General features: G+C 45.2%; 1 protein-coding gene across 3 annotated transcripts; it reads right to left on the bottom strand.

Moving 5' to 3' along the window:
- Positions 1 to 2,577: 2,577 nt before the first annotated feature.
- On the bottom strand, positions 2,578 to 14,833 carry CBY2 (chibby family member 2). 3 transcript variants are annotated; one of them, XM_003270053.4, is made up of 3 exons: positions 14,642 to 14,833; positions 14,255 to 14,335; positions 2,578 to 3,972 (listed from the first exon to the last, which is right to left on the bottom strand). In XM_003270053.4, exons 1-3 carry the CDS (start codon positions 14,714 to 14,716, stop codon positions 2,764 to 2,766), a joined length of 1,365 nt encoding a protein of 454 aa, XP_003270101.2. In that variant the 5' UTR covers positions 14,717 to 14,833; the 3' UTR covers positions 2,578 to 2,763. The 3 variants fall into 3 exon arrangements, with proteins under 3 accessions (XP_003270101.2, XP_004088176.2, XP_012362318.2); XM_004088128.2 differs by lacking the exons at positions 14,255 to 14,335; positions 14,642 to 14,833 and adding exons at positions 13,519 to 13,599; positions 14,592 to 14,638; XM_012506864.2 differs by lacking the exon at positions 14,255 to 14,335.
- Positions 14,834 to 15,227: the final 394 nt, after the last annotated feature.

Here is a 15,227-nt window from a genome sequence, read left to right as displayed (position 1 = left end):
AGACTTAACAAGTTCCTAAACCTGAGAAACAGACACAAAACAATTTTTTGTTTTTGAGACTCTGTCACCTAGGCTGGAGTGCAGTGGTGTGATCTCAGCTCACCACAGCCTCAACCTCCTTGGCTCAAGAGATCCTGCCACCTCTGCCTCCCGAGTAGCTGGGACTACAGGCACATGCCACAGTGCCCAGCTAATTTTTATATTTTTTTGTAGAGACGGGGTTTTGCCATGTTGCCCAGGCTGGTCTCAAATTCCTGGGATCAAGTAATCCGCCCACCTCAGCCTCCCAAAGTGCTGGAATTACAGGTGTGAACCACAACTCCTGGCCCCAAAGCCACTTTTAAACTTAATTTTCAGAGACCAGGGTTACTTGGCAATCTGATCTCATAGAAGGAATTTGAGATCTGCAGTCATTTGGTCTACATTGAAGTCCCTTTTTGGCTCTTATTAGCTGGCTAACCTCTGCAAATCCCTTGGAGTTCCCGTTTCCATATCTGTGGAAGAAATAATATTGCCTTCCTTACAGGGCTCTGAGGATTACTGGAGGCCATATCAAGTGAAAAGTGGGGTGCAAAGAGTTCTGTGGGTGTGGGTGACTGCCTTTGGCTTGTTCAAGTCTCAGAAATTTAGCCAGCATGAAAAATGGATGAGGAGTGAGGATATTCCAGTCTCAAACTCTTGTCTGTCTCAATACAAAGATCAGTTTTCCATCAGCAAAATGGGTAAACTTCTTTCCTTAACATGTGCCTACACATTTATTTTCATTACTAGTGAATGGAGCATTACATTGAGAATCAGAAGGCTTAACTATCCTCTACAGTGATTCCTGAACTTTGCTGCATATTAGAATCACCTGGGAGCTTTTACCTGCACCACTGCCCAGTCACAGCCAATATCAATTAAATCATAATGTCTAAGTGGGGTCCAGGTGTCAATAGCGGTCAAAGACCCTCAGGTGATTCCACTATACAGCAAAGTTTGGGAACCACTGCCCAACTCCCTTTTATAGTCACCTAAGGGTACTTTTCAATTTCTTGGCTCTAAAGTACGTCCAACTTTGAAATGGGCATTGAAGCCCAGGACAACAAATCTTGAGCCTCTGCACCTGCCCCCGGTAAGCCTGACAGCCAACCACCCTCATCTCTTGCAGCCAACTGGTAAGTGTGAACTATGAGTAAGTAGAGGGAATCCAGGGGTAGGGAAGTGAGCCTGGGGTTAGAGAGAGCACAGGGCACTCCTTCCCAAACTGGGTGAATAACAGAGAAAACACAGAAAAAGATTTCAAGATCACATAAAATTGGTTAATTAGGGGTTCACCCAGGATAAGCAGATTACTTCACTGTAGGACTTGTTAGGACCTTTAAGTCAGAGTATGATTATGAATCTGCCCAAGGGGATTCTAGCAGCATTTCCTCGTGCAAACCTTTATTTTCTCAGTGTATTTCTAGGACTTGTGTTTCAATCAATGGTACTTGGAGAAACCTACAGTAGTGTTGAAATTTGTCCCCCAGGGGACATTCAGCAATGTCTGGAGACATACTTGGTTGTCACAGTTGGGAGCCAGGTGGCTGTTACTGGCATCCAGTGGGTAGAGGCTAGGGATGCTGGTAAACATTGTGCAATGCACAGGACAGCCCCCAGGACAGACTTATCCAGCCCAGGATAATAATGGCACAATTGAAAAGCCCTGGCTTAGGGTGATCTCTTCCCCCATAGACCTACCCCCACCCCCATAGCCCCAGAAATTGAAGATGATGAGGGAGCAAGAAGGATAGGAGAAAGAGAAGAGGAAGAAGAAAAAACTAAGGAAAAAAAGGAAGAACTGAAGGAGAAAAACAGAGACAATAATGAAGGCAGAGGTAAAGAAGAGACCAGGGGAAAAAAGGAGAGAAGCAGCCAGATTCATAATTGTCTTAAGAGCAAGCAAGATGTTCTTTAGTAGATGAAAGGATAAACTGGGATCTATCCAGACAATGGAATTTTATTCAGTGCTAAAAAGAAATTAGCTGTCTCTGAATCTATGAAAAGACATGGAGGAAACTTAAATGCATATCCAAGTGAAAGAAGCCAACCTGAAAAGGCTCCACACTTGGCGATTCCAACTATATGACATTCCGGAAAATCAAAACTATGAAGACTGTGAAAAAGATCAGTGGTGGCCAGAGGCTGGAGGGGGAGGGAGGGATGAATAGGCAGAACACAGAGGATTTTTAGCACAATGAAAATACTCTATATGGTACTACATATACTCTATAATACTCTATATGGTACTACAATGGTGGCTACATGTCACTATACATTTGATCAAACCCACAGAATGTACAACACCAGCAGCAAACCCTAATACAAACTTACGGACTTTGGAATAATTATGTGTCAACGTAGGTTCAAAGACTGTCACTAGTGTACCACTCTGGAGGGATGGTGACAATGCAGGAGATTATGCATTTGTGGGACGGGAGTCTATGGGAACTTCCTGTACTTTCTGCTCAGTTTAGCTGTGAACCCAAAACTGCTCTAAAATATTGTCTATCTTTTATTTAAAAAAAAGAAGAAGAAAGAAAAAGGCAGCATGCCGGTGTCAACTGGCCCCACCCTCCTCACACATTTATTAATACTCTGAGTTTAGGAAGGCTGCTAACGCTGCTTTTCAATAGGTACGAACTGGTTGGGGAAGGCAAAGACGACAAAGGAAGGCAGGGGATTCTCTTTTGCCCAGTGTTCGGTGTCCCAAACTCGGCGTTCCGGTGCACAGCGGAGGCCTCAGACCCTGCTGGGCTTCTTGGGGTCCTGGCTCCTGGCTGGCATGAAGGCGTAGAGCTCCTCGATGAGCATCTCCATGCGCGCAGTGACCTCGGTCACGGTGTCAATGACCAGCTTCTGCTGCAGCTTCAGCTTGTTGTTCTCCCACAGAGCCTTGTTCTCCTGGAAGCCCCTGTGCTCCGCCCGTAGCACCTGCAGGGTCCTGTTCTCCTCCTGCAGGAGCCAGTTCTCATTGAGCAGGGCCTGCAGCGCCTGCCTCATCTCCCTCAGCAGCTGCAGGGGCTGGCAGCCGTCGGGCAGGCCCCGGCCCGCCTTGGCCTCCTCCTCCCGGGAGAGCCCGGACATGTTGCTGACCATCTGCCGCAGGGCGCCCAGCTCCTTGGAGTCCTCCTGCCGGGCCGGGGGCCCTTTGGGCTCCTCGAAGGGGGAGGAGAGGCCGGAGCCCTGGTCCTGCAGCAGCCCGGGGCTGCAGGGCTCCTCGTGGGGCGAGAGGGCGGGCTTGCTTTCCTCGGCAGGGGGAGCCATGTCCTCTGCCTGGGCCCAGTAGGCCTGTTTCTTCTCCAGCAGCTGCTGCAGCGTGCGGTTCTCCTCCCGGAGGAGCTGCAGGGTGCTGTCCTCCTTGCCGCAGGGCACCTGCAGGGCGACGTGGTCCTTCTTCACCACCTCCAGGGACGCGCTGTCCTTGTGCAGCAGTGGCGAGGGGGCCCGGCTCTCCTCCCGGCCCAGCGAGGCCTTGTGCTCCTCCCAGAAGACCTGCAGGATCTTGTTCTCGTTGCGAAGCATCCTGTTCTCCTCGCGCAGGGCCTTGTTCTCCTCCCGCAGAGACTTGTTCTCCTCCCGCAGAGACTTGTTCTCCTCCTGCAGCATGCACTCCTTGGCCATCCTCTTGTGGTGCAGCTTGTGGTGGAAGGAGGCGGATGGGGAGAAGTAGGGAGACCGCAGGCGGCAGTTCTCATTCACCCAGCGCCCGTCCTGGAACACGAACATCTCGTCGCTGAGCTGCACCCGCGGTGGGTTGTAGTCCAGCTCCAGGTCGGCCTGGGACATGGGGCGCTCCATGGGGTCTAAAGGCACGGAGGAGAAGCGGTTCAGCGGGTAGGAGTGCTGGCTCGCCATCCTGCGGCTCAGCCGGGGCAGGGCGGCCTGCTGCGCGCAGCGAGGGATGCTATACAAGTTGTGGAGCCTCGGGATGGGTTCGGCTGTGCCCCTCTGCGGGAGAGAATGGGAAAGCCTAGCGTTAACGATGGGACTGACACACTCGGGGCTGGCTGACAAAGTAAGGGGCCAGGACATCCCCAAATAAGCCCCGTCTGATTGTCTGGCCTGGCCACAGTGGGCGCTTTTGCTTCTTGGGGTCGTCACAAGGAAATGTGGCCGATCCTTGTCATTCCAGTGAATTCTGTTCTATGAAGTCATTTCCAATACTGAATTACCAAATATAGAACCATTGCTCCTACAGGAAATAGAGGGCTATGTTCCTGTGAGCTTGTGGTCACAGTTTTGTCAACCAAGAAATACATAACCTCATTTAGTGCGTATTGTTGATTCATTAACATCGAACTCACGTCAGCAGCACTGTCACGCATGCCCAAACAAAACTTCTCTAACACATGTGTTTTCTCCATGTGGCACAGCATAGCCTTCTTGTGATTGGGAATACTAGACAGCACTTGACTTGGAATGGTGTGGAAGCCATTTTTAACAGCAAAATCACCAACAAAATGCACAAGAAGGCAAAACAAAAAAAGTGGCGCTAGATAGACTGCGCAATAGACACTATTTTCTAGCCTGAGAGCTGAAACAAGAAGGCTCCTTGGCTGGGACTCAACATCACACAACTCAAATTTTCACCTCTCTGTGCATGTCTGAGAATTACCATAAAAGTGCTTCAAGTATTGATTTGGTGGATACACATTTTAGCAAGTAGGCAAATTCACAAATATGGAATCCATGAATAATGAGAAATAGTTATATATTATGGCGGTCAAAGGCATTGATTTTAGAGTCAACCAAATGTTTTGAGTCTTTGCCTCACTACTTATGTTAACAAGAATTTGAGCAAGTTATTTGAGCTTTAATTTCCACAATTTCAAACTGGGATAATTGCACATACTCGTTGCCTATTAGAGACATTTTTAGGATTAAAAAAGGTAATGTACAAAAGCACTAGGCATGGGCTCTGGCACATTCTGTCACCCTAAAGGAGGAACAAACACTGTTCTCAAGGGCCACCACCCACAGGTGTGTACTCACACTTAGCATGAGCAGAGAAGCAGAATGAATCATCCAAACAGCCACCCAAATTGCTGTGTCCAAAATGGCGGTGCCATTGGTCAGCCCAGCCTTCTCTCTTGCCCATCTGGGCATATCCTTCACTCTTAGCCACCCTTGAGTCTTTTCTGCTAGCAGCCCCTTAAACATTCACCCCAGCTTCCAACGCAATGCTAGACTCAAAGCAGAGTCTAACTAATAATTTTGGAAAGAAAGAAAAACCATCCCAGACATATCACTGAGCAGTGAGCGTTCAACATGTGGTGATAAAGCCAGTCAAGGACCCTGAGGAATTCATGATGGTGGCCATGGACCTCAAGACCACAGCATAAAATGGGGCTCAGATCCACAGAGCTTAACTCCAATGAGCTGGTAGCTTTCACACGTTCCAGTGTAGAAAAATAACTCCGCTGAGTTTTAAATGCAGATTTCTGAGCCTCCCATTGTGAGTCTGATTTACTCAGATGGGGGTGTGGCCCAGGAATCTGCATTTCTAACCAGCTCCCTCAGGTGATCCTGGCTGCAGGTGGTTAGGACAGATCTAAGTCAAGTAGAATAGGCAATTTGCTTAGGTGAGGGTTGCACCAGCATTAAAGACTGAAAGGTCACAAGAATTCTCATCCTGATTTTGTCACTGATGGGCACTTTGAAACTAGAGAGCTCTCTTATCCTCTTTGAGACCCAGACTTTTCACGAGTGAAAAAGAGGGAGTCGGGCTCCATGATCTTAAAGGCACCTTCTAACATTGAAAAGTCAATGAAATATACCTGTAAAATGGAAATAATGTGTGCCCTGCTTAGTGCACAACACTGTTGTGAGGATTAAATGAGATAATGAATGCAAAACTATTTTTAAAACCAACAGTGCCAAAGAACCATAAGGTATTGTTATCAAGAAAAGTAGATTTCACTAATGCAAGAATTATAAGATGTATTCAAAAAGAAGTGAGCAGGTGGAATGCACACTGGAGAAGAGGTGATGATTGCAGCAATGAATTTAAGTAAACAGATCATGATAGCTACTTCCAAATACACCAAAAGTACTTCATCAGAGTATATCAAAATGCTCTCCAGATATCAATTCCTTATGTCTTAGGTTGCTTCCACAACTGTACAGATAGAGAAAATAAAAAACAAGTCAGGCTAGCTACATTATATATATGTGTGTGTGTATGCAGAAAGAGAAATACAATTTGATGGTATATAAAGTTGGTTAGAATTCTTTAAAACTTAAAGAGCTAGATAAATAGAAGATGCAGTTCTATGCCATTAACTTTGCAATAAGCACGTCATTAACTTTGTAAGGATATGTTCAATCTTCCAGATAGCAAGGGTTTGAGGGCATTCTGCAAGCGGAATTTTATTTAGTTTAAAAAAGTTCAGCCTCCCTGGTTTTGACATTTCTCAACTGGGAAAGCAGATTGGCTCCTGTAGCTGTCTGTGATCAGAATGAACCTCACTGTGGATAACCTGGACCATTTTCTGATAGGTTTAAGGTCCTGAGATCCAGGATTTCTGGGAAGATTAGTCAAAGTCAATAAGGCGTGAATGTTTTGTTGTGGTGGTGGTTTTGTTGTTGTTGTTTTGAGATGGAGGCTCACTCTGTCACCAGGCTGGAGTGCAGTGGTATGATCTCGGCTCACTGCAACCTCCACCTCCCGGGTTCAAGCAATTCTCCTGCCTCAGCCTCCAGAGTAGCTGGGATTACAGGCGCGTGCCACCACGCCTGGCTAATTTTTTGTATTTTAGTAGAGATGGGGTTTCATCATGTTGGCCAGGATGGTCTCGATCCCTTGACCTTGTGATCTGCCTGCCTCTGCCTCCCAAAGTGCTGGGATTACAGGCATGAGCCACCGCGCCCAGCAGGACTGAACCTTAAGAGGTCCTCTCCATCCTTGCACTAGATCTAATACTTTATCTCAGCAGGATTTGACTCCAGAAGCTATCAACATGGAAAAATGTGGTTTTAGTCAACATGTGCATCCCAGTCCTGAGAAGAATACGGAAGAAGGAAACAAATATTGAGCCTCAATTTCATGCTAGGCCCTGAGCTGAGCATTCTACCTACTAAATTCATTTTATCCTCACCACACTGACATATAAGATGTCATTACTATTCTTATTTTACAGATGGAGAAACTGAAACTCAGAGAAGTTAAATAACCAGCACTAGCTCCTTCGCTAAGACACAAACCCACTTCTGGCTCCCTGACCTTCTATGTGTGAAGTACACACATGGGAAACCACCATGGATTTATCAAAAGTCTTGCAGTACTTTGGGGAACATGATATCTTTTCCTTCAATTTATATGATGGAAAATTTCAAACATACGCAAAAAGAGAGAGAATAGTCTAATAAATGTCCATGTACCCATCACTCAGCTTCACCAAGTATCAAATCAAGGCCACACTTGTTTCACCAGGCCTCAACCTGATTCCACAACCACTCCCCTACCACTAGGTTATCTTAAAGCAAAGTGACATTGTGTCATTTTATCCACAAATATATAAATATGTGTCTCTTTAACAGAATCACAATACCATTATCACCCCTTTAACATTTAACAATTATCCCTCAATATCTGCGAATACTGAGCCCGTGTTCAAATTTCCCCAATTCTCATTTCATTTTTACGATCGTTTTATTTCAGCCTGAGAGGCAATCTTCTTGATCCAACTAAGGGTCCAAAGAGGAATCATGGATGCTTTCTACCTGTCCATCTTTGGCCATGATGGCTTTTAACCCATGGCATTCAGCTGCCTGTGTTCTACATCCACCTTCCACACTGGGTACCCAAGGAACATTCTGTCATCCCCTCAACAGAAATACACTAAACAAAACCTTAACATGTGGTGGATACCTAGCCATGGACAATCTGGGTGTTTGCGCCCTGGTCCTTATTCACACATTCAGGTGACCTTGCTCATATCCACTCACTTTCTGACCTTAGTTTCCACATCTGTAAAATGAAGGGTAAGAGTCATTATCTCTAAGTGCTCTCTTGGCCTGTCTCTGGTCCAGTGGATTCGCATTTGTAAATTGGCACTACTATGGCCCCAGCAGCCCTCTTTTACCAACCTAGTTGGCACCTCGTCCTCTCCCCTAAATGGCCAACTCTTCCCAAGCAGGCTTTGTGCCCTCTCTTGTTCCATGCCCACAGCACCTAATCCAGGAAATGCTGATGGACTAATAAGTCCCCTTTACTTTCTCAACAGGAAACCAAATTCTTCTCCAACGACTGAGTCCTATTATCTTTCCTCCTATTCTCAGACAGGACCAAGAAAGTGGTCAAGTCCAGTGTTTCCTCATGGCTTAGTTTCTTAGAACATTTAAAAATTTTTCAGTAGTCATATATTTATTTTAATGAGTAATGGGAAAACATACCTATATTAAATACACAGGCATTTTTAGACATGACAAGGATCATGATTGAACTTCAGGAGAACATTGATCCAGGACAAACTTGTTTTTTTCCTGTGACATTTCTCTGATCCTGATCAGAGCTAGCTGGATTTAATCCTTAAAGGAAAGCTCTTGGCCTTGTGAAAATTCTTCACCCTAGTCATGTACCCACTCAGGATGTTATTGCACCAATTTTTCCCCTACATTAGTGTCAGTGAATCAACTAATATTAATTTGACATCTACTGTGTTCCAAGCTCACAGACCCTGCCCTCAGGGAATTTCCAGTTGATTTGAAGAATCAGTGAATAGCACCAATTACTTTTGGTGCAAATGAGAGAAGTCAAAATGCAGGAAGCATTAACGCAGGCAGCAAGGTGTGGGGAATAGGGGACTAGAAATGATAACATCTCCAGAGAGTTCTGGCTCTGCACTATATGAATGCATGACCTTTACAAAGTCACTTCATTTCTGTGCCTTAGTTCCTAGAAAATGTGGGTGTTGACATGAATGAATCAGGGCCAACCCATATATTTTTGAAATGCCCAACTCTAAAAGGTGCTATTCACTGTTACTGCAGTGCACAACCTGTATAACAACCTCACCAACATCTGCCCTACTTCTCTCAGAGGGTTCGTTGTTCAGAAATAAAAGGAGACTTGGAACATTTTCTTTGTTTATAAAGAGCTGCAGACCTGCAAGGGCTTTTAGAAGAGACATTGCTTAGCATTTCTTTAGAGAAAGATTATATAGAACAAGAAAAAAAGTAACACTGAGTGACTATAATGTGTCAGGTTATATGCTAATTGATTTCTGTATTCATATGTAATATCTTACCCAAAAGAACTGGCATGATTCTGCATAAGATTACATAGCTAGTAAAGGAGTGGAACCAGGGTTTAAAATGAGGATATTTGACTCCAAACTCCATGTTTATTCTAGCACTTCACAATGCTCAGACATTTTATTTTGCATGTGCTAATATCATTACTTTGCAATGGTTCTCTTACAACCAGGCCTCTCCTCTCCCCATATGAGTAAGTTGCAATTATCTAAGCACAGTGACATATCCCTTGTTTTTGTGACATCCCAAGTCTTGGGAATTAGAAAGCAAATTTCACATGCAGTGGAGGCTTAATGAGTCCTTGGCAATAACTGAATCAACCAAAATACACTGAAAGATTGGGGGGAAATACTAGGTTGAACCATAGAAACTGTTAACATTTTACCATTTTTGGCCTACAAAAATGGCCATTTCTTTATCTTAACATATTTAGTGTATTTGATAAAGCTATATCCTCATTTCCATTCATATTTTAAGACTTTAAAATAGTCCCAGGGCAAAGCTGTTATGGTATGATGTAAAATCTATAAGCATGGAGTTTTCCTCACGTGAATTCCACAAACCCCTAGGTTCATCCATGTACTCCCTTAGAGGAAGCTCCCACCACCCCCTGCACACAAGCATGCTAGTGGTCCATTTCATCATCTTGAATATATAATCCAACAAGGGTAAAGGCCCTATATTTCCAGTAACTTTGGGCTCAAAAGTCCTTCCTTTGACTGCTCTTGAGAAAGTCACTTTGCCTCTCTGAATGCCACCTCTAAAATAAGCCTAAACATGGCTGCTCTGCCTACTTCCTGGGGTTCCAAGAGGACAAGAAAGTGGTAGGCAAGCTGTCATAAAGACTAAACAGATGGTCAGTTCTACTGGTAAGGTTTAAACATACCCGGCCTAAAGCGCTATGCAACGTGGAGGATATTTCTTCACGAAAGGGCTACCCAAAAACTAAGCATCTGAGCTCAGCAAACATATGCAGTTCCAGGATTCCAGACCTCCTTGGCCTATGTTAGAAGCCAGTTCCTTATCAGTAGGACTTCTCGACCAGTGGTATCGCTGGATTGGTTTCATGGGCCAAGCTAACCTGCCCTGATATGCTTTAGCCCTTGACAAGAGGTCTATGCCAATACAAAGCCCCAAGAATACCCCAGTAATATTCTCCTAAGCCTGGGAGGTACAGCCTGTGTAGCATGGTGCAACTGATCATGAAAAAAAAAAGATTGTCTCTTTCCTGGTCTCTAGGAAATGCCCTCACATAGAGATCCAGTAGGTAGGAAAGAAAAAGGTTGGCTTCTTCATGGAGGAATGGGATATGTAGCTGATGCAGAAGAGGAATAAGTTGGTTATGGGCTCATCATGCCTTCCCGTCGGGTGCTAGAAAGGTGCCAAGAGACTCTGTCCTCAGGGGAAATGTGCTCATAGCTGTAACCCAATGATGCATTAGTGCCAGGGATCCAGGAAGGGCTGTGGACACGAACATCGCCCTTACAGAAGCCTGATGTCCCACCTGTGGATTGGAATTCTTGCTTAGCATTCTTCGTTAGCATTAGGTCTGGCACCCTCCTTGGTCCTGGAAGGAAAATGCCTGAAATCCGCCACAACTGTGTCTTTGTCAGATCACCAACCTGGTGGCAAGTGAAGAACATGGGGGAAGGGGACAATTGAAAGAAGGGAGGCAAAAAGCAAAGGCCAAAGGGCAAAGGGAAAAGGGGAAGTGAAAGCATCAAAATCTCTTACTGGTGCTACAGGACTTGTAGCAACAGGTCTCTCTGGGTGGGACCTTCTGGGGTAGAATTACTGGGGTTGTGGTTTCCCATCCAAAGAGTTTGGGGATGGGATTGAACAGCAACTAGCCAGGCTTAGCTGACACACACTGATGTCTTTCCACCCCTGGAAAAATGTGGCTACCACAGCCCAGAAAAGATGTCCAAACACTGCTGATAGAGTCCAAGCCTGCTTAAACACCAACTTTGCCAACATTACTGAGGGTTACTATCAGAGAACATTCAGCCATCTGAGGTACTTTTAAAGCATGTAAAGTTGAGAGTCCCCAGGATTCTGGAAGGAAAAGCCAAACATGCTACTGATTTTCATATGAGATGACAAGGCTATGTCTCGTTATTTTAAATTAATTCAGCTCCCTGGTACCATGGCAAAGTCAATGGTGGTTTTAATAAATACTAACAGGTAAAAGGATAATTCACAAGGTAAATGTGATTGATGTTGATAGAATTACAACGTTAACAGCAAAGAGGATAAAGAAGATATCATATGTAATATGTTTGCATACTGTTTAACAGAGACTCTCCTGAAATCTTCCTGGGAATTCAAATTGGCAGGTGCCGTCAGCAGGAATTCACTGCTTCTGAGGAACAAGCCCAAACAAAGGGGAAGGAGAAAAGGCAACTGGGAAGGATGAAGGAGGCACCGGAGGGTGCTACTGGAGCCTCAGTCTGACCTGGTGTAGCTCTTTCATTAATGATCTAGGAGTAAACAATGCCTTAATGAAATTCACAGAGCACGTTCATTGGGGAAACGCGAAAGTCTGTGAGAACTGAATCATTACGTACAAAAGGAACCAGGAGATCAGCTAGCTTGGGCTGGAAATGACATTGATGGCTTGCAAGTTAATGTGCTGGAGGGGAAGAGATCAGAAAACACAAATATTTAACGTGAGGAAGAAAAACGGGAAATCAATGAGTCCTGAAAAGACCTAAGGGTGATAACAAGTAGTGATCACAGGCATTTGCAATGTAATTGAGAAGCTCAAATGCACAGCAAGGCTGGGAGCTGGGAGCCAGAGGCAGTTTCTGGAGACAGAGCTGCTGCCACAAGTCCTTTCTGAAACAAATGGAAAGTGGACTCCGTCCCAGAATAGAGCAGCTTTGGGCAAATACAAAATAAGAAGCCCAGAGATGAGTGGTTAAGATGTGGGGAGAAGACTCCGTCTCCAAAAAGCAAGAGAAGAACCACAGAGCTAAGATGCAGCGTGGCCCAGCTTAGTAGCATGTGCCCTAGTATAGCAGAGAACATGGGCACTGATTTGAGTTCAAGCCCCTTCCTCCAGCTCTGCTATTACTAGTGGGGTTCCTGGGGTTGCCAGTTCCTGTACCTGTAAAATCTCTACCTCACACTTGCTTGGCCCCGTGCCCGACACACGATCGCACCAACATTCAGTCAATATTTCTTCCTCTCCTTGCTTCCCAGATCAACCCTGTCCCCTAAGCCATGCGCCATCTCATTTAGGAAGGCAGAGTGAGCACACTGGTCCCTCTCGCAGGCCTGGTGGTATTTTGGTTCAGATCATCCAGTTGTAGACACCCACACCTGTCCCCCAGAGTGCCAGTCTTGAGCATCCTGACAGGTGTCCAAAACCTGGTGCATGGCTTGTGCCCTCTTGGCAGGTGTACGCATGAAGCTGCATCTGCCCATGTGAGGTACATGTGCCCAGACAGGAGATATCCTCTCATTCTTTACCCACTCTGTCCCACAAGACCCCAGCAGCAGCACCAGGTCCTCCAGCACAGGAAGTAGGCAGCCCCAAGACAAGCTTGAGCTGTCTTAAACCACCTTCTCTTCTCCTTGATTGCTGGGCTGTTTCTGGGAGTTGGGGAGAGAAAGTTGCGGTGGGTGTTGATGGAAACATCATTCCAATTTCTCTATCACATGACCGCTACTCTTTCAAATCCTATCCCCTCCTTCACACCCACCCCTAGGTTGGCATCCTCTGCCTGACCAAGTTTCTTAAACACCAACTTTGCCAACATTACTGAGGGTTCCTATCAGAGAACATTCAGCCATCTGAGGTACTTTCAAAGCATGTAAAGTTGAGGGGCCCCAGGATTCTGGAAGAAAATAAAGTTTATATGGGCTCTGAGGAATCACAGCAGTAATACACACTCTCGGGGGAGTAGTGGCCAATACAACTCCCTGCGTATTTCAGGTGGAAAGAATCAGGCCCAAAAAGATTCCTACAGCTTGTTATCCTGTTGAATGATCAGGGGGAAGTTATCATATATTCTGGCCAAGATTCATGAGCTAAAAGTAATAGAAAAGTGACTGTTCATTACAAAGTTATAAAGATAATGTGAAAATAAACATCCAGGATGTTTTCTTCTTCCATATTTTTGCCTCCCGCTGAACATACTTGCCTAGATTGTTATAATTATATATATGGAAGGCCCACCAGTGGTCAATCCTCCTCCTCCTACACATCCCTGGACAGAGCTCTCAGATAGTTACCTCTGCATTGGATTCCTCCATCCTACATTTCAACCCCTCTGGTTGCATGGCCCTGGTCTTCCAATGAGGCCTTAGGTGACTCTGGAGAAAGCAAAGGCACCCCTTTGTGACATAGCAGCAGTAGAAACAATTCAATCAAGAGGACTCCACTAAGGAAACAGCTGATTGTAGGCAGGAGGAGACCTGAGACTCTGTAGCCTGTAAGGACTTCACCAATTCATTGACCACAAAAGCATCTATGCCCATGGCCCCTACATCTGTCTTTGGTGCATAGCAGGACTTAATTCTCTTGACAGCTCCAGATAACTCTGTACCCCTTTGTCCACGGATGAGGTTTTCTTCTCATGGATTCATTCTTATGCATTTGATTCCAAGTCCCAGTTCTAATTCTCCCCCAGAAATCCAGAGTGATTGCACAACACTAAGCACCAAAAGATCTCGTTTTGAGAAGGCTGGGTTACTTCAGAGTATCATAGAAACTTGGAATGATAGGACTGGAAGTTCTTACCAGATCATCTGACCCAGCCACCTCATTCGTGGGAAAAAGAACCCAAGGCCTAGAGGGGCTATGTGGCCTTCCCCAGCACACCGCCTGCTGGCACCCAACACAAACTAGAATCGGAAGCCCCGACTATCTCTGCTTATTCTACAATCTCTTGCTAGAGTTTTGAAGGAGGAAGTGGGGGGTTATTCTGGCTAACACTGATAGGTTACATCCTTCTATGATTATCCCTACCTGAGATGGAACCACATTGATTGGAATTTCTAGGCTTTCAGGTCTGGTATCTCTTTTTCTTGTATAATTTGGCCTTGAGTGCTGTGGAAAAGAGAAAAGAAGATTACTGCTTCCCAGCTCAACCTCTGGGCCTCAACTGCTCGCCTAAAACACACAGAACTTTCTACTCATTTATTTCCCTCTTGTCAATTATGTACAATTATGAAAGTCTGAGTCTGAAAGAATGTGTAGATGATATCTGGCATGATGGTTTATCAATCTCTGAACAGATATTAAGCTAGATATTATAGTTGATGTAAAAGGCTTTTGAAAGTCTTTGAAGTGGAGATAGCTGTACCTGCTTCCCTGTCTAAGATGATTATTTCTATCTCAAGTAAAAAGCCATACCAATGTGAGTTGCCAGGTATAGGTCCGATGCAGAAGTTGGTCACCAAAACACTCAGAACATTCCAGAGGTGACATCACAAAACAGTGTGGTGTCTTTCAGAGCTCATGGTTTCTCTCTGAGCATCACAGGTGGGAATGAGGCATCTGACAGACAGGAAGAGCTTCTGGGGGCTGTGACTACTTGGCTGGTCAGGGTCAGTGTGACACACACAATAGCCCAAACATTAGCCCCCTGTTGGGTCATTCCAGCTGCCATTCGTATTCTCACTGCCAGGCTAAGTTGAGATCCCTATTCTCTCTCCAGAAGTGGCATCTTCTTGGAGTTGGGTCACTCAAGAAGAAAGATACACAAACTGAACTGTTCCCACACCAAGGGAGAAAGTGTATTCTGAGGTGTTTTCTGACACTACTCAATTCCTTAATTCTCTGACACCAACTGTGTGCCCTACAATTCAATTTCATCCTGATGCTATCTACCTGGAGTTAGTGTTACAGAGCTGAAGGGGCTCACTGCCCAATGCAATAGAAGCCAATACTAAAACACTAAGTTCTTTAAAAAAGAAAAACATATATTGAAAGTCAACTC

The sequence above is a fragment of the Nomascus leucogenys genome, chromosome 5 (genome assembly GCF_006542625.1).
Source record: "Nomascus leucogenys isolate Asia chromosome 5, Asia_NLE_v1, whole genome shotgun sequence".
Taxonomy (NCBI): domain Eukaryota; kingdom Metazoa; phylum Chordata; class Mammalia; order Primates; family Hylobatidae; genus Nomascus; species Nomascus leucogenys.
This window is presented reverse-complemented; position numbering and strand designations above follow the sequence as displayed.

Bases quoted from the DNA above. Each gene is read 5' to 3' on its own strand.
- CBY2 (XM_003270053.4), bottom strand. From the start codon at position 14,716: ATGTCACCTCTGGAATGTTCTGAGTGTTTTGGTGACCAACTTCTGCAT. The intron at 14,336-14,641 runs GTATGGCTTTTT...TCTTTTCCACAG, and splicing joins ATACCTGGCAACTCACATTG to CACTCAAGGCCAAATTATAC. The intron at 3,973-14,254 runs GTAGGGATAATC...TCTCTCCCGCAG, and splicing joins TCAATGTGGTTCCATCTCAG to AGGGGCACAGCCGAACCCAT.